Source organism: Anomalospiza imberbis, chromosome 11, assembly GCF_031753505.1.
Source record: "Anomalospiza imberbis isolate Cuckoo-Finch-1a 21T00152 chromosome 11, ASM3175350v1, whole genome shotgun sequence".
Classification (NCBI taxonomy): domain Eukaryota; kingdom Metazoa; phylum Chordata; class Aves; order Passeriformes; family Viduidae; genus Anomalospiza; species Anomalospiza imberbis.
In genome coordinates, this window is record NC_089691.1 from 8,386,802 (window position 1) to 8,410,277 (window position 23,476).

General features: G+C 40.8%; 1 protein-coding gene across 6 annotated transcripts in view; it reads right to left on the bottom strand.

The window, feature by feature from the left end:
- POC1A (POC1 centriolar protein A) overlaps nucleotides 1–23,476 on the bottom strand; it is a 53,440-nt gene that overhangs the window by 17,365 nt on the left and 12,599 nt on the right. For all 6 annotated transcript variants that reach the window (XM_068201710.1, XM_068201705.1, XM_068201704.1 and 3 more), the window contains 5 exons: nucleotides 22,519–22,626; nucleotides 21,181–21,296; nucleotides 16,836–16,969; nucleotides 8,954–9,022; nucleotides 7,648–7,743 (listed from right to left, as the gene is read on the bottom strand). In XM_068201710.1, the coding sequence (XP_068057811.1) occupies nucleotides 7,648–7,743; nucleotides 8,954–9,022; nucleotides 16,836–16,969; nucleotides 21,181–21,296; nucleotides 22,519–22,626 (523 nt within the window). The remainder of the gene's footprint in view (nucleotides 1–7,647; nucleotides 7,744–8,953; nucleotides 9,023–16,835; nucleotides 16,970–21,180; nucleotides 21,297–22,518; nucleotides 22,627–23,476) is intronic.

The following is a 23,476-nucleotide window of genomic DNA, read 5'->3' on the forward strand; positions in this document are numbered from 1 at the left end:
GCTGTTCCCACATTTCAGTGACCTTGCTCTGTGGTTCAGTGTCTATTGGTCCAGTTTACTTACCCTATAGCCTGTAAGTGTCACTTTTAAATCAGGACAGACAGCAGTACCGTCAGCTTCAATGCAACACTGAAGACAAACGGGAGCTTGGCACCTATTGCGTTTCCAAAAGCACAGTGCTCATGTGAAGAGTGAAATGCCAAATAGCAATGCCAGACACTGAAAGCCCAGTGACAGATAAAACTTAATGACTACCAACTGTTAAAAAAAAGAAAGCAAGGCTGTGTTTCTTGAGAAGGAAAAGCTAAGGGTGTACTTCAATATTTTAGATTTATGTTTCCTGCATTTTATCTCCCTTAACCAATTTTCCCCTCCCATCAGTCCTAGAGTTTCTTTAGGAAATAGGAAGAGGTCTTCCAGAATTCAGTATGGAATAATTAAGCTTTGTTGCATAGGTGATGCTCAACTGTTTAACACTGCTCCTGGAGAATAACAACAAAAAAATTTCAACAGAATAGTTTTGTGTGGAAACAAACCACGATAGGAACAAAAACATGAGAATGAAAACCCCTTGTTAGAAATGTCACCAAGAATTGTTTCTGGTCCTGATTTTTGGAGAAAAACTCCCAAGAAAAGGCAGCCAAACATTGAAAAAATGTGTTTATTCTCAGCCTTGGGCTGTCCAGCTACAGGTTCTTTTACACCAAAAGCATCAGCCTCCAAGGCAAGACACACAGTGATCTCCTGAAGTGGGAACAACAGCTTCCAGCTCATTCCCTTCATCAGAATAATTTGCCTTTTTTCACTGAATTAGGTATATACACACTGTGTAACATACAAATCATGTGCATACCTATTTTGTTACTTATATACATGTACAAAAATGCATGCCATGTATGTGCAAATGCAGACACAGACACACTACAACACATGCACTTCTTCTTACTCTTGCTTGAAGTTTGAATTTTAGCAGAGAAGTTTAAGATCTTAGAAACTTTTAAAGCTTAAGCTAACTTCATCCATCTCCGAGCTGGCACAGAACTGCAGCTTGAAAAAAAAAATTTAAATCTTGCCTCAATCTCATTTCTTTGAATTATGACTCAAGCATTAAAACAAGCCACATACAGCAGCAACCTAAGTGGGAGAATTTACATTAATTAGCCTGAGATGCTGAACTTAAAAGGCAATTTTTATTCTGACCAATAATGACTTGTCAGGACTTGCCTTATTGTTCCAGAGTCTAAGAACAAATCTATTCACTGTAAGATGACAGAAATTAAAAGCTGATCCTCTTATTTCTGGAAGAAATCTTGTCAAACCAGAGCACAAGGGAAAACAGTTGTAGCAGCACAGCTGCTCCATCCACTACCAGGCAGAGCTCTTGCAGGTTGCTGCAGTCATTCAAGCCCCTTGAAAGCCAAGCTGAGGGTGCTGCCTTTTCCTTTCTCCCACGTTCTGCACTAAGACACTCCTCCTGTCACTCCATGCCCAAAGACCCTCTCCAGCTCTTCTTGTAGTCCCCATCAGGTACCAGAAGGGGCTCTAAGGTCTCTCTGGAGTCTTCTCCAGGCTAAACAATCCCAACTCTCTCAGCCTGTCTCCACAGCAGAGGTACTCCAGCCCTCTGATATCCTCATGGCCTCCTCTGGACCCACCCCAACAGGTACACATTTTTCTCATGTTGAGGCCTGAAGGCAGCACTGCAGGTGGGGACTCACCTGAGCACAGCAGAGTGGCAGGATTAGCTCCCTCAGCCTGCTGCCCATGGAGCTTTGGATGCAGCCCAAGACATGTCTGGCTTTCTGGGCTGCAAGTCCACATTGCTGGGTCAAGTCAAGTTTCTTGTCAACCAACATCCTCAAGTCTTTCTCTTCAGGGCTGCTCTCAATCTCTTTTTCTCTGTTCCTGTTTAAGATCTGTTCCCTCACAAACCAATTACAAGGTCATATCTCCAAACAGGCTCAGATAAGTGGGTTTCCTTTAATAAAAGGAGAGGCAGCTCTGGGTAACCATCTGCAACCACCCTGCTTGAGAAGGATGTAGGGAAGAGCTCCTGTGATCAATCACAGCAAGGCTCCTGTTCACCCCTACAAAGCTTCTGCTTGGACAGCCAAGTAGGATAGAGAATAGTGGAAACATCTTGAGTACTCATCACACTGTTGCTCTTTTAAGTAAACAATCTACCTACCGATTCCAGGAGGAAGGCGATTGTGCACCAGACTAAAGCTTCCTGGAGTGGGAATCCTCAGAAAAGTAAGGTGATAGCAGATGGGGAAAAATAATCATTTTGCAGACCACATCTTCACCACAGACTGAAAATTGGATCCCTGCTCTTGAACACAGGATCCCTCCCTTACAATGCTTAAAATTACATAAACAGAAGGGAGTGGAGAAGGTGCAAATAAAAACCCACATTCACATCCCACTGCAAAGAGCTGCAGCTCTATGCAATGAAACCGATTCCCAGGAAGGAATTTCACGGGAAGTAAAAAAAAAAAAAAAAGGTACAACAGGATTCATTTGTATTAACAAATGCCAAAATTAGATACAGTTACCAATTTGGATGCCAAAAGGTCAAAAAAAGAGGCACATCTGGCCTATGAATAATTCAGAAGGAATTTGTTTACACAAGGACAAGCTGACAGGACGAACTGCTGCAGTCAGCACAAGACCATGGGCTGAGCACTGGAGGCACCCGAGGTCACCAAACAAACCCAACCAGCAAAGAGAGGTGGAGTCAGCTCTGGACATTCAGTTATGGACTTCAGACAACTTCATGATCAGATCACGTTTTCTGGAATTTGCCTCCAATCTTGCCTCCAATCCTATCCAACAGGACCATTTTGGATAATTTACCATTGAACAAATAAGCACAGTCCAAGGCCTGGAGAAAGCTCTAAACCCAGCAGCATCAAAAGAGCCTAAATGTCTGTCTTAGCTGAAAGACGTATTTGAAGAGTCACAGGCTACTTGTTTCAAAGTCCTTTCTGGTTAAATGCAGAAGCTCTTACCAAGCTTTCCTTTGTGAAGGTCAGCTATGCCTAGAAATTTGGTATCTTCACAACTGAGCGCCACTTAACTCCATAAGAGCTAAAGATATTTAAGACATTTGTGCTCCAGAATCTCACAAGAAGAGAAAGACTTTTTGGCAAGAGAATGTCAGAGGACAGCTCCCACTTCTGGCCATGTCTCCCAAAATGCCCTACTAAGGCATTACCTCTTTCTCAGTCTGTCTGAGGTACCTCAGCATGAGCAAGTTTTAAGGCATTTTTCATTAGAATGTCATATACAGAGGCTGAGGCTAAAATCTCCTCATAAGCCTCCTCCTTTCCAAAGTAACAATTTGCACAGAGTTACAGCCTCCAGAAGGTTTACATTTAAATCTGAGAAAAAAACCTATATCAATGCATATTTCCTATTTTCCATAATATTTCATAAAAAAACGGTCTACCTACCTAGCTTATACTACATTGCTTTTATTCACCATTTTCAGTGTTTAGATAAGCAAGCTTAGATAAACACCCAAGCACTTTCTAACTGTCCATGTGACATCAACCCTTCAGCATTTGCTGTGACACTTGACCATACAAAGCCTTCCTGGAATTAGTAACAACAGCAGCAAATCTGTCCCATAATGAAATAAGTGTTTTTGCACACTCATGTCAGCTCCAACCACACATGCAAAGCTTTCCCTGTAGCTCAAAAAAAAGTCCACCAACCCCCCAAAATAAAACACATTATCTACTCTCTCCTAATAAATCCTATGTTGAATGTTTTCATAACTTATCAGAACAGTGAACATGTCCCCTGATCTGATCCTACACACCTCTTCACCCCGACAGACCTAAATGCTTACAGTTACTGTAAGACAAGCATAAGAGCTTATATTTTTGAAACCACCTGCAAAATCCATTCTTCTCATTCTGACTTTCCTTTAGGTCCTCACCACTCAGTATTGTAGCATAAAGCATGAATTTACCTTTTAGATTCTAGATCAAAGCAAGCACACTCACAGGATCAAGGAACAGGAGTGCAAGACTTCTTTTTTTTTCCCATCGGCTTCCCACTGCACACACCAGGAGTGCTTGCCCTGAACGTTGGGTTTCAAGGTGATTATGCAACACTTTACAGCAACAGCTGTTAGCCTATAATTTAAGAGCAAGCATTTATTGCAGAGCTACTACTTCTGATCTAACATTTCAAGTCTCACATCTATGCTAACATACTTAGAATTCACTTCTGACAGCTTTAGTTGTTTATCACGCTTTCACATCTCTGCTTTCACACCAGCCATGACTGCGATTCTGCCCATGGTGTCCTTCTCTTTCATTTGCATTAGTCCTTGCACAGATTAGTTCTGCTTCCAAAGGAAGCTGCATCTCCCAAGCCTCCTGTATTTACAGAAAACACAAGCAGGTGGACAGAGCAACTTTGAAGTTTATGTCCATTGTTACAAACATGTCCAATAGCCTGATTCATGAGGCTAAGTCCATTCACTGAACTTAAACCAACTGCCTGAGAATCCAGAATCTTCTAAAGGCTCCAGTCTCCCTCTGCCTAGGGAAGGGAAAATTGGTTTGGAGTAAGTTTGTTTTCAAGCTCACCAACCTTGACAATATTTCATGACTCTTATCCCACAGCTTATTTAGGATTGTTTTTTCTTCCTATTCAACTTGATGACAAACTAGTTTTGATGTCTGTATTCAGTTATTTTTTCTTGCATGTTAGTCAGCCTCTCTCCATGAGAAACCTGATACTGCATTGAGAGGTTTTACACAGCCACAGTTTTCATGAATATCTGTGACTTCACAATGCTTAACAAAAAAAAAAAATACACAGCTACACAGCAGTATAAGCCCTCCTTGGAAAAATATTCTCATGGACTTAAGGGTGAAAACAGATTCAAGATGTGTCAAGAAGAGTGTTCATGTATTTTAGGGGTACCAAAACTAAGTAATAACCTAAATGCCTATTTTAAATGTAATTACATCCGGAAATGTCTGCAAAATCTCAGGATTATTCAACAGGCAGAATCCTGGCACACTAACACAGTAGTAGAGAAAGAAGGAGTAGGTTCACTTTTCATTGAAGGAAAAGGTGACCTTGGCATGAAATCAAGATCTGCAGGTGGCAGCTTCAAGTCTGAATTTGACAGAAAATAACTGTCTCACCTACCCAAAAACTACCAAAATAAGCAATTCACTATTAAAAAAGCAAGCATTTGGCTCAAAACAAGAAAGAAATTAAAATACAGTGAAATTTAAGTCTTGCAGTGAGTTGTAGGAGTGGTGGTACTCTTAAAGAGCCCAGCATGGCCCATTTCTAAAAGATACAAGACATGACATTCACTTAAAAGAGGAGACTGACATGAGTGTATAAATTACTATTGAGGCAAGGTCTTCATGCTCAGGTTATACTTAAAATAGAGAATGAGGCCATTTTCAGATATCAGTTTCTTTTTAACAGCAAAGAACATTTCAGATCAGTTCTAAATTTAATCTTAACCTAGGGTATTCAAATGTCTCACAGGACATTATTTATTCTTCCCCTCCTAACTTCAGCAATTTTAACTGCCTTAATCCAAGGATATAGTACTAGCTATATTTTGCACCTCCCATGCAGCATGCCCAAGCCAAAGCTTGCATTTAGATGGCAGTTTAAAAAAACTCCTTTGAAGTAATTTAGGACCCCAAATCCAACTATCTTTCTGCTAAATGACTGAGCTTGGATTCAGTTCTCCCTCTGCAAAGACACAGCACCTGGGCCAAACCAACGTATCATACCTCAGAATACAGAATGCCTTGTTTCCTACAGGCTCAGAGCATCACTAGAGCAAACCCTGTCAGCCACCAGCACATGACACAGATTTGCCTGTCAGTGGCACACAAACAGCTGGTCCCAGCAGCATCTCCTGGATGTTTGGCCAGGTAAGCCCTCTTCCACAGGGGAACACTTGTGTTGGAGGGACACATGTTCAAGGTGGTTAGGCATTGTTCAAGGGATTTGTTCAGCAGCTCCCTTCAATGGACATCTTAAGATGTTTTATAATGAAAAACTACGTTTTAGAAGAGCTCAGGCATTTTCTTCCTTTCTTTAAAAGACTACTGGATAAGAAGCTCTGGCAGTAACAGCAGCACAGGAGAGGGCAAATTTACCATCATTTCCCATTAGCTGATACCTTGTCTACATTTTTTAAGCCATTAAGCATGCTACAAACGAAAACTTATTTTTCTCCCAGAAAAGATGTATTTCAGCCCAGTATTACACTATGCCATATTTTAAATTAAAGCTGATAGAGTTCAAAGCTAGACCAGTTCAATAAGTCAATAAACAAAGAGGTCATTGGACTGATGGTTTCATAGCCTGCATAACTTTAGAGTTAGAACAGGAGGGGAGGAAAAGGAAGAAGTCAGATTTAGCCAAAACCAGCCAAGGATCAATAAACACTTTCACCTCCTTCCTTATGTGACTGCTTCCTCCCACGCTCTCCCACTAACCCTACACTAGCCAACCTCAGGTTTTGTTTGATTTCTTTACACAGCACTCCACATAGTAGGGCATCAGGCTTAGAGCTGCTAACTCAGATCTTGTTCATCCCAAAACACCACGGCTATTCCAGTAACTCCAGCAATGGACTGAAGCCATATTAAATAAAGCCACCATTGTGCCTGAGAGATAACTTTAGTACCCCAGTAAAGATCTAAATTGGTGTAGTCAAAGACACTGCCACAGAGCAATAGACATTGCCTAGAAGTTTGCCCTTCAGCTGGGACAATGCCACTTTTGCACAGACCCCTGGTTCACAGAAAGCCTTTCAGCTTACAGCTCATGCTGAACAAGATTAACCAAAAACCAGCCATGGGAATAACGTACAGCAGAATCCTATAAGTATACCCAAATGTATCAAAAATATCCAAAGATTGACAAGACAAAATAAAGACCTTTAAATGAATCATCACCATGTGCAAAAATTACAGCTTTTACGGGCAGCAGCTTTAAAGGGTCACTTTTGTAACAGCCAGCATCTGAAGCACTGATCTAAGTTCCACTCAGATCAGTGCATCACTCAATTGCTCAGCTGCTGGATTTATCCTCAGGTTCAGTCAGAACTCAGAGGCCTCAACACATGATTCAGGGAACAGATATGAACTAATGTTTCCAGGTATTCAGGAAAGAAGCTCCAGTACAATATGTCATCTATTTGTCATGTGTGACACCTACACACAGCAATTTTTTTTTTTTGTCTTTGCTGACTGTCAGTGAAAAGATATCGTGAATTCTATTTTCAGGACTGACACCAGCCTGAAGGATTCATGTCAGCTAGCAAAGCCAGCTTCAGTTGTTGCTTACATCTGCTTTTTTTGGTGAATTATCATTCATGAACAACACATTCCTAAACAGTGGCTGTTAGTAAAACACATCTATACATGCACTAAATTTATCTTCCTTTTAAGATCATTATATATATTTGCCTTATGAAGTAAGTACAGTTAAACAAAAACAAGCAAGGTTAGTTAAAAAACAGGTGTCTTGCAGCTCAAATAAAAAGCACAGAAAGATAATTCTGCAGTTCAACCACCTGAGTCACACACTCCAAGGCTGCACCAAGTGTACTGAAAAGGAACTCTCCACTGGCTGCTGACCTACCCCAGTGCCATGGGTCCCATCCACACTGCTGCTATATTTCTGGGGTTTCACTACATCACCATAATCAGCATCAAAGTTAGTCTTCCACACCATCACCTGCAGAAGAAAGTTAACGCCATTAAAATTTTCCATCTTTGCTTATAGGTCATTTTTTCCAACCCTTCAGAGAATAATCAGCAAATCCACAAGTTTCCCTAGAAGAGCTTTGCCTTTGATTAAATTAAGGATGTTGTTTGTATATATGCTACTAAATACAGACAGTTTAACTGAGTTCTCAATGGATAATTGACCCCTTTCAGCATTCTTTGGGTCAAGAACATCATTAAACTAGAATGACCAAGAGAACTTCAAAGCAACCCCCACAAATATTTTAAAATACCATGCTCAGCATTATAACATTTATCAGCCACACCCCAACTCAGTCACTCATTTATCATGAGACTCAGAGGAAAAGGAGAGTTAGTACTAAGATCAGCATTAGAGATCTTAAGCTGGTTTGTCAGCTGGATGCCAAACTTAAATCCCACTTACAGGCCTCTGCTTTCCATAACACAGTACTGATTTCAGAAAAGAGGCCTGACACATAAATCACTTCAATATATCATGAGGAAATCCATGGAATGAACTCCTCATTAGTGACTCTACAAGTCTAAAAAAAGTTAAAGAGCAATTTCAGAGGTCTGAAAGACACCCAAGAATCCAGACAGCTCATTTGGTTATCAGAAGGAGCATTTATTCTTCATTTACAAATATGCATCACTGCTTTGCATGAAATACAAGCATTTTTCTTTCACTGTTGGACAGTTAACCAACAAGGCCGTCCCACTGTGCAGCAGGAAAAAAAAAAGTGCTATTCTTAGTGAATAGACAAATCTGTCTCTTCACAAAGGTGCTGTTAAAGATGGGCATAGGGGGTTAAGAGCAATGCAACACAGCTCTTTAAAGCACAGCTCTGATGGTCCTTACTCAGACCACTACTTTGGGTTGAAGTCTGTCTGTGTCTTCAGCAGGGCAACTCACTGTGCTAAAACCAGGACATATTGGCAGCACAGGCTCATGCAATGGGCCTGTTTGCAGTTTGGCCATTGAGTATGGGTTTCTTGGGCTACATGTCTTACATTACTACCAAAAAAATGGGTTTGACCTCCAGAGATGTTGTTAACAGAACAGCAAGTTGCTTCAGCATGGTCCAGACATACCGGATAAAGGGTACACTTTTGCTTTCCCCATTGACAACAGAGAACAAAAAGCAGCAGCTTTTAAGGAAATGTGAATCTGGATTATAACTCAGAAATTAATCAGGTACCTGTTCATCAGAACCTCCAGAAGCAAATAATTCTCCATCTCTTGAAAATGCTACACAGGTAGCTGGACCCTGCAAATGCATTTAAAAGACAGGTTTAAAAATGAAAATGAAGTGTTACAACATTCCATTCATTACAGCTTTACATGTTATTTATGTTTTGACATCAGCAATCTAGAGGTAAAATTTGAAAAGCTCTTACCTGTCAGGTAAAAGGGCCATCATTAAGATGCTAAGCTTGCTGGCACTTACCATTTCCCACACTTTTGACCCCAGTTTAAGACATCCACTTTTCAATATCCACGGCAGAGACGGAAACAAACCCATTTTTACATCACCAGGCTTTTTCTTGTTCCCCTCAAACATTCCCTCTTAACTTTAGAATTAGAAATTTCTAAAACTCCTGTTCATTTATTAAAAGTGTTGAAACTATGAGGTTTTTGTATAGTAGGCTGGTTAACTGCTTTTCTCTTAGTCGGATAGGAGAGATGCCAGAGTTTATGCATCCAGGATCACCTCTGCACAGCACTTGCATTTTGAAGAAGCCTCATACTTAAAACACTCAGTTCTGAGAGACTTTAAATGCTTCTCAGTGCTACAGCACACCTTTCACACCACACACCTATTTCAATGTGATTTCCACCTTCCAGCAAGCACACAGGAGGATGCACATGGCAGGCTGAGGCAGGAGCTCTGAGCTGCTGTTAAACAGAGTTGAGGAATTGCTACGTGTGTTCGAGCCCAGGCACAACAGACAAACTGTTCTGCTCAGAGTAAACAGCTGAGAACCCAGATCATGGAACTTTATGTCAGCTGCTGAACACATTCCGCTTCAGACTGTTCAGCAGCATGGGCAGAGGTCAGAATGAGAACTTCCAGAGGCTGCCTATGGAGCTGACAGGCTGGGGAGGGTTGGGAGGAAACACGAAAAACAAATACCAAAAACCAGAAAAGCCACAACAACCAGCAGAAATCTCCACCACGTGATCATCCACCTCCTGACAGAAGCAGTTACCATATTTCAAGTAAGATGTATCTCAGAAGGCAATTAAGAAGCTTCTCCTTACCCAGTTAGGAGACAATTCTGAGTCCACATCTTTCCAATGGACATTGCATGAAAATCTCATACCCTTTCTTTGCCTGCTTTGTAAAAGTGAATTCAACATAATAAATCCTGAAGATAGACAAATATCCAAAGATTGCATGTGAGATAAGCACCCAGCTCTCACTGCAACCTGTGCCCCACAGTCCTGTGGGCTTCCAAACATGCTGGCACAAGGTTATGGCAGCAAAACCAGAGCCTTGCTGTGCTCAATTCCAACGTGAACAGTTTTGGCTTCCTTAAAACAAATAAAGGTGTTTCCATATTATCATTTAGCATGCAGTCACTTCAAAATGTTTTGAGGCCTTCCCATAGCAACACCTCACTAGAGAGGACTTGCCAGGAATGATCCAGTAGCAGCAATTCCAAACCGCACGCGCAGTCGTCGGTGTGACTAAGCTCACTCACCTGACACAGCAATAACTAGGCTAGATATTTCAGACCAAAGACACTGCCATCAATCAGCTGAGATAAACTGTGCCTCTGCCTTTATTCCCACCCACCTACTCCAGTGTTCAGCTCTCTAATCACGTGTCAGGAATGGAGGCTCTAAAAAAATGCTGAAGTAAAAGACAAGCAGTAAGGAAGTGCAGAAACAACCCCACAGCCAGTAAATGGCAGTGGTGAATATTGCTCCAAGATAACAGAGGTGAGCATACAGAAGCTGCTCTTGGACTATAATAAACCAGTCAGAGTTAGGAGGGCAGAAAAAAATTTAAGACAAAGTGTTCAGGAACAAGTACAAGTGAGGAACACTGGAAAGGAGCGGTATTTCCTAACAATATTTTTATCAGTCTAAATATTTCAGTCTATTTAGACAAAATCTAGTACAACACAAATCACATCAAAACAGGCAATGAACTGACTCCAAAGTCGTGGCATTCTGAAGGGAATAAAAGTTCAACAGAACATATTCTTCCCAAAATAGAAAATTATATCAAAGACTGAATGTGCCTTTATAAATTGAAAGAAAAGGAACAAACAAGTCTATAGACGCAACATCCTCTACAGATTTGTTGACATAAGTTAAGTGAAAAGTATTCCTGCTACATACAGTCCCAGAACTCTTCCAAGATACAACAGGTTTGCTATAGCAACATACAAAAAACATGCTGCCAAACACCCTTGCAATTTAATATTGACAGAGCAAACGAAAATAACAAGCTACACTTGCCAGTTATTAGATACAGCCTAACTTCCATTTGTCCCAGGAAAGCACAGCAGAAATCCAACAGATTTCTGATGAAGACCTGGGTAACAGACATGAGATTGGAGAATGAAGAATTCAAACCTTTTTTTCCCCCTTTTTAACTTATTGCTTGCATTAAAAGTATCAAAAAGTAGCAGTTGCATATTCTTCTACAGAAGTTGTAGAGAGAATTTTAAGCTTATTTCTCACATAACTAGAACTTGTGGGATGCAGCAACCTTCTTCTACTGGATCTTAGGAAGATCTTACTTTCTGTAGCAGGAACAAATGGCCCTCTATTAGTATTTCCTGGAGGTTCAGAATTTCCAGTTTGAACCCCCATGGCCCAAGGTGCTCCACACAAGGTGCTACCACAAATCCCCAAATTCTAGCAGCTTCTTGCCTCAGACTAGACAGCAAACTGCAGGAAGAAGGGGTTGGGCAATGACATACACCAAGTCAGTGGTAAGGAACATTTCTATTTAATGCTCAGCACGTCAATGTCAGGACTGTCAAGCTTTTGTGTATGTCCAGTAGAGTTTGAAATTATAACAGCAACTTTAGCAATACTGGGAGAGCTGCAGGAATTTTGAAGAAGATACAGAAGAAAGCAACAAATCATCCACTGAAATTGTTGAGTGAGAAGAACATGACCACTAATCAACATTCAACTCATCTCCTCTAATAAAAGAGTACCAGACAAGGTAGAGGCAAGTACGAGACAGACTTGAGAAGGACAAATAGCTCAAACACTGGATGGAGCAAAGCACCTATAAAAAAAAAGGGAAGCTACAGAGAAGGAATGATAACAGCATCAAGCCTCATCGTTTGCTGCAGCATTCCCAGTGAACACAACTCAGGCAAGGTCAGATACGCAAGGCATGGCAGCTGAAACACCAGGTGACAGCTCATTTCTTGCTGCTTTCATAGGTGAGAAAGGTGAGGCCCAGCAAGTTACATAATTTATGTGCAAAGATAGAGATTACACCTTCTGCCTATTTTCCCACTTCCTACAAAGGAGGTTAGTAACTGAAAGGCCTTTATTGCTCTAGCATTTCACAGGATGATCAGCTTACATAAAACATTACGTTTGGCCTTCAAAATAGATGGTCAGACTACTCTGAATGACTCGAATGCATTAATCGCCAAGAGAGACGGGATCTGAAGCCAGGACACAGATTACACCACCAAGTGACTGGCAAGATGCTAATAGCATCAGTAACAACTGACACAAGGGTGACATAAGACAACAGGAATAGCATCCCTAAACACAAAGCTTTCAAGGGTAGAGCTAAAAATAGATGTCTCTGAAAGAAATACTTAAGAGAAAGGCCAAGAGTTTAGTTTGGAGAAATATGACTGGAGCCCAGAGTCACACCTGCATACAGGCAGCAAATGAATGTGTATCATCCATAAATAATGCGTGGACAATCACAGAGAAATCCCTCTTGAACACCCTTTTCTTCTCCCAGGGCTGCTGGGCACAGAAGGCACAACACTTCAACAACAACAGGGCCAACAGCAACAGGCAAGTCAAGAGAGGCCAGACTTTCAGGTTTCAGCTAGGAACAGAGCTAACATTTCGGCTTCAGCATAACAGAAGAAACAAGAGCCGGGTTGGAAATGGTCCAGGAATAAACCAGAGAAGTTTAATGATGCACTGTCTGCACTATGAAAGGAGAGGCAGTATGGAAGGAAGCTGGAGAGATAAGTGGGGTCAAGGATGCTAGCAGATTTTTACCTTTTTTTTTTTTTGCTTCACTCCTGCAAGAAACTAATACTTGGTAGAGAAAAGCCAGGTAAGAGAGCAAGGAAAATGCTAAGAGCTGGAATAAGGCATAACTAGAGGATAAAAACAGTTGAACTGAAGGAGAGCTTCCTCTTCCACTGCCACAAAAGGAGATGTAAAAGTGGGAGCCAGTACATTCAGCCAAACTCTCCAGGAACAGACTAACTAGAGCAAAGAGAAACAGGAGACATGAGAGGAGAAAAGGCCTGAGAAGCAAATCCAGCAGCAACCAGCACACTGGGATCCCAGCCCTGGCATCATCAGTTCTAGGCATAAAAGAACTAAGAACAATCAATAGAGCAGTCATTGCCACTGCTGACAGTTCTTTCAGCTGCTTCATGCAAGGGAGAAGACGGCAAGTCACATAGGAAAGGAAGAAGGGAAGGGAACCACGGAGAAAAGCACAGGGTACAGAGGTGGCAATGACAACAGGAATGTTTTCAGGTGGAATACCTCTGACAAGAAGTCCCAAGGATTCTCAGTACACTGGGCTTTGAAAAATTCCTGAGCAAGTCTGTCATGTTTGCATCCTCCTTCACCAGGGAGTAAGAGTTACAGCTAACATAGGGAAAACTTATACTGGCATCTTACAGGTGAATCTTCAGCAGCTTTAACTCCTGAAAGTTTGTCTATAAAAACACAAGGCAAGGACAGAGAACTCTTATTTCCTTTCAAGACTCAGAAATGCTAACCTAAAGTCAATTGCTTGTTGTTTGCAACACACATTTCTGTCTTTTTTGTTTGACTTCTGTGTAGCCCGGACATGTACTCATACTCTTCAAAGAGGACAGGCTGGCACAGATGTTTAATGCCACCTAGGCAGAGCTGGCAGCTGACAGTAAAAGAGCACATTTCTTTCCTGTGCACCTGCTCAGGAGACCTCACTCCTGTTGCCCAGGTAGGTAGAATGTAGCTACTTCATAGTTCAAGTCAAGGTTGCTTGAAGAATTGTAACTTTGCATTTTCTGTCTTCCTATTTATGAACATAACCATGAGATGTTTTCTAAATATTTACTGAGAACTTCCATTCCACTGAGGAAGTCAGTCTGGAAATGCTCTAATAAAACCACTCCAAAGGGCAGACAAGTACCATGTACATACCTGCTCTCCTCTAGGGGTGGCTTAGAGGCCTCAAAACATTCTGTTCTTCAACAATGATTCAGTACTAGAGGTGGATTTACATACCAAGCCAGTGTCTCATCTGTATGGAATTAGATAAGAGCACTTCACAGCTTGAAACACTCCAGAACCAAAATATGCAGCACAATACAGAATGATATTTTGCAGCTGCAAGATGTCAGCTCCAAGCTGCAAACTTCTGTCTCTAATGATCCTTCTGCTACAAGGGGCCAACTACATTTCAATTAAAGACAGCAATGTAAACTTGGCCAACCTCCCCATGTAAACTACAGCTAATCAGCTGCTAACAAATTTCTGGCACTCCAGCAGTTGCGTCAAAGTATGTCTAAAGGACCTTTGGGTTTTTTTCCCTTCAAGGGTCCACTTGCATGCAGCCTTCCCAGAACAACGTAACAGCAGCCAGCTGTCAAAGTAGGAACAAAGTGTCAACCAGAACTTTCAACCTCAAAAAGTCACAACTCAAGAACATCTTCAGAACAGGCTGTCCATCTGGTGACTAACCTACAGCACTCACTTAAAAAGGCAAATCAATTTAATGACCAAAAAGTCCACACCACTTAGTTTTTAGCCACTTGGGGATACTGGCACAAGTCACAGTAATAACAGAGGGGACAAAAAAGTCCCTCGTTATTAAGTACCCTGGATTTATCTATGAGTAGAACTAGCTGGAGAAGCAGCCAGTGCAGGAATCCACCCCTGGCACAGCCTGTAGCCACTGACAGTGGCTTACTGGGAACGAAGCACAGGTTGCCATATGCTTTTAGTGGAAAAGCAAGGTATCTGCTCAATCAGGCAGTAAAAGAACCAACCCACCAGAACCAAGCCCATGCCAGACAGGGAATGCCAGGCAGGACTGCGCCAGGACTGGTCCCACAGATATCTCGGTGCAATACCCTTAAAGGCAACCAGAAAGTTGTACTAGTCACTTCAATACTTGCACTTGTTTCCAAACTGAAGAAGCTGTAAATGCCACAACAGCAGCTACTCTTCAGCTGTGCCAAAGGCAAAGTTTTTCCAATGCTGATTAGATGCCCAGGAGAAAGAGGCAGACACTGTTTTACTGATCTGAAGCAGCAGGGAGGAAGAACAGGGAGCTATAATTCTACTTTTGAATTGATGATCCACAAACTGATCTCTTAAAGCCTCAAGTTAAGTACAACGTTAGCCTAAAGGGACTTTCTATTGCTCATTCTGAAGACCTCTATCACCATAATCAGTTTTGGACTCTCATTCAATGCTAAACTCTTTTTTTTTTGTGTGCTACTGCAGTCAGTGAAGCACAGCCAGCAGCTCAAATGGGAGAAAAATGGAAAGCAGGTTCAGCCTCCTGCTGAACCATAACCAGGCACATCCCTTCCTGAGGGAAGGGGGTAAAGTGTAAATATTCCCCGCTCTTCCAACACTTACCCTTCTCCAGGAAGCTTCTTCTCAGGAACTCATTTGGCAGATTAACACAACAGACAAATATGAAAACAAGATTAAGGCAACAGCAGGTTTGCAGCCCCTATCTGATAGGTTTAGCCATTTAGTCCAGTCTTCCAAGAACAGTTTTATACAGCAAAAGCTGCCATGTTAGGATAACCAGCATTTGTTATCTCCTCCCCATTATTTTAACAGTTGAACCCTTTGGTCAATTTTAATCAAAGTTCTACTTCATGAAGGATTTAAGTATAAGGTTTTCCTACTTTTTTCCAATAATATTACAAAAAAAAAGAGAAAATTTTATTAATATATAGGAAAAGAGAAGTTACAGAAGAAACTTGATCTTTTTAGACATCAAACAAGCAGTCACTAAACAAAGCCACAAGAAGACAGAATTATCAGATTTACAGCTTACACAGATACCATTATTGCCCACAACAATCCCCATCATCTCCAAAAAGCTTCAGGCTGTAGTTTTCCCCTGACAGTTTTTATGCTTTAAAACTCAGCCCCCACTTTAAGAGACACAAGTGGGTTAAGAATTTCTGTTCTCTTTATCCCTTTAGAAAGGGATCCCTTAAGGCAGTCCTGCTTTTTCACACCCCACTCTCCACAGACAATGAAATTAGTCTGTTTATTTTCATTTAAGATTTCGAAAGAGAGCTCCAAGCATTCATAAAATTAACCTTACAAGCAACAAATCCAGCAGCAGAATACTAATAGGCCAATCAGTTAAACTTAACCAACCAGCACCATTTATCACCTTCAATTGTATGATTCAGTCCATTAACAAGATGTTCCCAAATTAAATCCCAAAATAGATATCCTCTATTTTACTACTACTCGAGTCTCCTGCCAGGTGAACAGCATTTATCTTCAAAACACCTATGTCAGGGGGCCAAGTCTTATTTGCAGCTCTCTAGAGAAGGAGGGAGAGTTGCACTAGAGAGTGGCTGACAGGGTCAGTCAGAGTCAAGGGTGCTGCTCTGAGTTCCTTCTGCCTTGGACTTGAATCCTCAATATTGGAGCTCAATTTTAGTCTTGCTTTCTCATTCTCCCCATTCCTGCCTTACCTCCTTCCCTTCAAAACAGTGATGATCTCAAAGATTATTAGCATTATAATCATGATTTTACACAAGAAAGCTTTCAAACAATTTCTGGTCATGAAGAATTAAAGTCTCAAACATGCACTTGCTCAGTTTATCATGAGTCTGTACCTTACTGTAAAAAAGGCTTTGCCTCACCTGGTGACCATGCAGAGTATAGAGAAGTCTTCCTTCTAACAAGTCCAGAATCTTAAGAGTTGAATCACTGGAAGCAGTAACCAGATAGTTTCCAGAGGGATGAAAGGAAAGACTGTTGACCACAGAGCTGTGCACTAAGGATGGGGAAAAAAAAGTATTATAGCCACCAAGACCAGTTTACATAAGCCCAAGGCAAAAGAATAAAATAAAGCACAAGCACACTGCAATTTTCTGTTATAAAATTTAACAGGAAAATTATCATGGGGGAAACATTCCACAAAAGCTCTTCAAAGCACTGGAGAACAATAACAATAACTCAATTCTTGTAAAAATAGGCACTACTTTACTGAAAGGAAAAAGGAAGCTTTGCCAATTATTCTGGGAGACTTAATACTACAAAAGCTTCCAGTATAGCCCCAAAACGTACTGTATGTGCAAGTGAACTACAGGATTCTGTGAGAGTGCTGAACATTGATGTACTTTACTACTGAGGAGCTGCTGGTCTCACTCTCAAGTCATTCTAGATTAAAATCTGTATCTTAGGACACTGAGAAGATTGAAATTACAATGGAAGACACTCAGAGTTGACACTGCACATCATCTTTTGGTTTATTATCTGACTCTAGCCAAGACTGGGGTTAAGAGAAACTAGGAAATAAGAGCAACTTGAAAATGGTCCAGTTGTATACAAGCATTATTTCCTCAGACATCCTATTTGTCTCACCAAAAATTTAAAACACATACAAATAGACAAACTATCAGGAGTGTGAAGTTGCAATAAAGCCATTTTCCCTGCATGAAGATGAAGCCCAAGATTTATTCTGAAAAAAGCTAAAGAAAGTGTTCTAGGAAAAAAGTCAAACTTCACTGAAGTTCTGTGTAACATTAAACATTTAATATGACTTTTTTCACTCCCCGAACTTTTACAAAACAGGCTATTGAACATATTTATTTATGAGAACACGCAGTACCTCACATATGCCCAGCTTCCAGAGCATATGTGACATTACAGAATATTAATATGCCTGAGGAGGGATTTAACCATCCAATTATTCTTAATTATACTATATGCCCTCCAAATGTTCTGCTATCTCAAATCTACTACTTCTGATACATCACACCCAACTACATTTATGTTCTGTTGAGAGTCTACTGTGCATTTTGAATCCACACTGCATGTTAAGAAACCCCTTAAAATACCACTTGAAGTACATTAGAAGCAAATATTTTTTGCATACGTGGATTTGAAGCAGATAGCTGAAATAACCTTGCTCAACTGCAAAACAGAATGCCTCTACTTTTGAAATTCTCAGGAACACTAAATACCTCAGCTAAGTTCTGAAAACAACTCCTCTTGACCCAGACTGTTTCAAAACAGAAGAAAACCTTAACACAGGTAACTTCTAAACTGTTATTCTTGTTGGTGATTACTGCTCTGTCACACAGCTAGATCTTCTTCTATCCCCAACCCTGTACCATGCTAGCTATTAAAGGAGAAAAAGGTCTGTGTGGAGTTTTTTCTCATGACACAGTGATAAATATCTTTTTCCCTTGAAAGTCATATTCTGAGTGATTTGTAGTATTCCTCACCCCCTTAAATGCCTATATTCAGATAAATGTAAATTTGTCAACTAAGGAAAGTCCTGAAAGGAATCACATCAGAAATAGACATGGTTAGTAATGTATCACATCTTCCAAGTTCCAGAAGGTAAATAAAGTATTTCCAGCTTCACAAAAAAAGCTGTCCATAATGGAAAAAAGTCACACAGACTGTGGCTGCATAAGCAGTCGCAGCTTCTGTGCCCAAGTGGCTCGTGTAAACTCAGAGAAAAATTCATTTCTACCGTCAAAGCAGCTCATACCTCCCACAAGACCATTCACAACACCTCTCCAAAAAATGTGCCAACACATCCTGCCACCTCACTTGACTTCATGCTGTGAACAAGAGATCCAGTGCAGCACAAGGTAGCATCTCCCAGTGACTTGTTGCTACAAGTCTCTTAGGGGCCTTATACTGGGGGTTAACATCTAAAATTGAGTCCTCCCAGCCTGCACAAAATTGTCCCAAGCCCCACAGCACTCCTTTTATGCAATGCAACCCTTAGTAATCAACAGGGAGAAGATAAATTAGGATGAATTTGAAACAGCCACAGTCTCTACTGAACAGATAACCACCATCAGCCCCATCCAAACTGATGGATGGAAGTACCAAATATTCTTTTTAAACAGGAATAAAAAACAGGTCAGAGCTGTTTCCATAGACCTGCTACAGAGGTGTCCCACACACAGCTTTAGACAGGGAAAAAATGTCAGGCAATAAACATTGGCCATTTTTGTAGGGGCTGTACAAAATCTGCTGTACAAAAGAGTCACTGCCAAGCAGAGAACCAAATAAAGCATCTGTGTGTTCTCCTGTACAGTAAACGTGACCACAGCATACTTTGCTTGGCTCAAAGAAAAACACACCATACAAAAGGTTTTGCAGCTTGCTCTCTACTTCCAACTTTCATTTACAAATGTCACAGTTGGAACAAGTGCTGGCAACAAAAGCAACACTGCTAAAAGACTAATCAGTGCTGGAAACCAGCCCAAACTTAAGACGCAAGAGCCCGAGGCAGGGCTACTCATCTATTAACTCCTCCATGCAACTCCATGTTTAAAATGGATTCCCTGGAAATCAGGCAGCATCAGCACATTCTGAAGGCACAGATGCCATCTAGTGGGACAGGACTGGCAGCCTCACAGGGGAGCTACAAAACTAAATCAAATTTAGCCAAAAGGAGGTATGTAAAAACCCTCAGAAGGGCAGGACTTATAAACATCTCCAGAACATGTTACAAACACATCAGTTTGTGGCCACAGGTTCATGAAGTGACTGCAAAAAAACACCACTGCAATTTAAGGTTTCTTCAGCTATTATTACTATTTTTAGTTAAAGGTTTAATACACAGTTAGGATTTACACAGTAGCTGTTAAAAATAACACTCACCCCAGGAAAATGCTCACTTCAATAACAAGGGTGTCACACTAAAATGCCATTCAATAAGGGTGGGATACCAAGGAAATATGTCATTCCAAGACAAAAAATAAACCTGGCAGCCAAGCTTAAACCACATTAGATTTGGACAATTTAATAGCAGTAAGTGGAACGCAGGAAGAGACAACTTTTGAGCCAAGTTATACTGTGGCTGGAAACATGCACTGCAGATCTTGCCACCATTGAAAAGCTGATAAAGCAGGTTAAAGGACAACCTGACACTGCCCAAGTATTTAAAAATACTACTGATTTTAGCAACAAGACTTCAGGAAGGTGTTTCCAAGTTTTTATATGGGTCACAAGTTAACAATACTTATTACACAAATTGCACACTCAATACTGACGAATTGGAACAACAGTCATCAAAAAGTTTGATTTCTATTAGATTTTGCTAACTATCAGAGAGCTGTGAGTGACTGGGATCCAGAAGAATGACTGAAGCTGTGAGGCTATCACAGCAGGAATGCACAAAAGCTGATCTTGAGGGCAGAAAGAACACACCAAGCTCCAGCCCTATGTCTCTGATCTGCTTTAAGAGCAGAACAGAAGCAGTTCCTCAGGGAAAGTTAGCAAAATTAAGTTTAATAAGCTATCAACACTGGAAACAGTGCTGGAGAACGTATTCATTTTAAAATATCATATCAGCCTTAAGAACTGTTATTAGCAAAGAAAAGCCACATTTTGGCTGAAGAAACTAATGCACAGAATAGGTCAATCAATGTCACAGAAGCTGGCAGGCATGGGAAAGCGCCTTTCTCCTATCCAGATCTACCAAACAGCAGCACTAATCAGTGGGACAAGAACATGTAATGGGAAGAGATGCCATTTGGCATCATCAAAGCTAATTATGGAAGCTGAAAAACAGACTCTGGAAAAGGAACCATAAACATGGATCACAGTACAGAATTGCAATTGATTGATTTTGATTTTCCTTTTTTGTTAACTTTTCCTTATTTTCTCATAAAAGAACCTAACATTTTGAATTGCTGGAATATAATTCTGACTCCTCCTATAGGCTTATTCAGAGGCAAAGGCCACATCCTTTCTACTGCACACCACCTTCCCAGTAACAGTGAATACGAGCCAAATGTCATCACAGGTAAGACTCAGGCCCACCTGCAACACAGGACAGCTTCAGAATTAGTTCTGGAGCTAAACACAAAGCAAAGCAGGACATCCGGTGAAGAAAGGCTCCTGCTGGCAGGCCTAACCCAGTGCCGTTTCAGAAAAACAATCCTTGGACTTGTTCCTCAGAGCAATTTGCATCGATACATGGAAAAGTTCAACTTCTGTAAGCTCTTGACTTGCCTTGGTAATGTTGAAGCAGTCTGTTCATCCTGACATCCCACAGCTTCACCGTGCTGTCCGTACCGCCCGCGGCAATGCAGTTACCGCTGGGATGGAAATCCACGTGGTTCACAAACCTGCCAATGGCAACCAAACCCAACTGCTTACCTGTGACTCCTGCTGAAGATCAAAACAGCCTTTTCAACAAGGGAAGCTACCTCATGACTCACTGAACGTTAAGGAAAGGAGGAGATAACCTGAAAATTTATTTTGCTGAATTTCTCTTAAGACCTTGCTTCTAACCCCAGCCAGACTGCAGGCTCCTACCCAAGCACACCTTCAGTAGTTCACATTACAGGTGTAGGAGCTGTAGACACAAACCTCCTGAAATCTGATGGATCCAATTGTCACAACAACATTTTCAAGTCTTCATTTAATGTTTGCATAATATATGTCTTCTATTAACATTATTTCCAGAGTGATGTGTACAAGACTGAACAGAGACTTTTCTTCTGTTAATTAAATGTAAGATGGAACTTAGTGATTTGTGCCTGAAATCATATGTTGCCACTTGGAAAGTAGCAAGGCTGAGGTCAAATTTCTTTCTGGATCTGAATCCAATAAATTTTTAGTTTGAGTACATAAGTACAATAAAAGCTTCAGACCCTTCAGGGAAAGATACCTTGTAACTACTCATGAAACAAATTGGATATATTTAATTATCTTTTGAGTATTTTTGTAGCAAGTACTGAAAAAGTTGAGATATTTCAATAGGTTGTGTGGACAAGACACATACTTAAGAGCACTGAAAAAAATAATGTCTGAATTTGTCTTATTATCATTGCATATTACCTAGAAAGAACAAAATATTGCACTAGAAATTCAGTGCAGCAATTAATTAGGGAGATCCCAGTCTCAGTTCTCTGAGGACTTGTTTTATGTTTCTGGGTAAATTATCTTTTGCTGTGGCTCAACATTCCAAATTTAACAGCTAATGCAAAGTGGGGCTTTTGAATAACCTCATTATTTAAAAACTTGAAGATGAATCAAAGCATCCAAGTGCCATTCTGTCAGTAGACTTTTGCACTTTTAACTTACATCAACTCGGAGCAAAATAAAAGAAGAAATAAGGAATTTAAGCATCTCCAAAAATAAACAAGCACAAACAAACTGCAGCTTGGAGCAGTCAAAGAGGCCAGGGCAGTTCTGGACAGGGCCCTCACACTGGCTGCTTTTGTAAGAGGTGCTAATGGTTTTTTAAGCAGTTTTATAATTGCCAGGACAGGGACTTCGAATCTCACAAACCAGGTGTAAATTCCCCAGGTAACCCCACTTCAGACATCACCACCAGGTACTTACCCTCCATGCTCACAGAAGGAGTGGATGCATTCTCTGCTGGTTTTGTCCCACAACTTGACAGTTTTATCATCACTGGACGACACTATCAATCGTCCATCAGGAGAGAATCTAAGGCAAGAGTTACAGCAATTAAGAAAAGCCCTCAAATGAAAGGAGTACAGGGTCGACTGAATTTGGCCAGGTGTCAAAGTATGTTGGTAAACATACACAGCTTTTCAAGAAGTCACAGAGGCATCAGTGAGAATGAAAATCCAACCACTAATTTGAGGGAAAAGAAAGCAAGCCCTGAGTACTCAAACTACCCCTAAATCCGCGAGCATATAAAATAACCCTCAGGAAAGTCCTGAGTCTGATTAGATCTTGTGTCTTACTTGTTTCAATTCAAGTGTATCTCCAGTTGTTTCTCTGCCCTGATTCAGAACAATTCCTGCCTTTGCCACAAGAGTTCAGAGCAGCACAGCCACTCCCAAGAAAACAGCTGCAGCAGAGCTTTCACCATTCTAGTGCCTTAGGAGAATATATTAAGTTCCCATCTCAAAATATCATATACATGACAGATCCAGATCTCTCTTCACAGGAATATACATTACAGAATCAGGACCCGAGTCCCTAACTACAGATCATCAGACATACTGGAAAAACATCCTTTCTGCTCTTCTGTGGGCATCTATAGCGCTACCAGCCACTGCCACCACCACATTCCAGAACTGTAATGAACTTTTTACCTACAGAGGAACCATGGCTTTATCCTAGGTACACATATGCATAAATAACTCCTTGAAATCAAATCTGAAACACTTATCAGGAAATAAAGTTATTAGCATGGTAGCATTTAAAACATTTTGGAGGTAGCATGAGTGATCCTTTTAACAAGGGGCATGGCAAGTCTAAAGAAACTAAGCTGAAATAACAGCAGAAACCTCTCCTTTTTTCCTATTAGCAACTTCAAGACACAAAA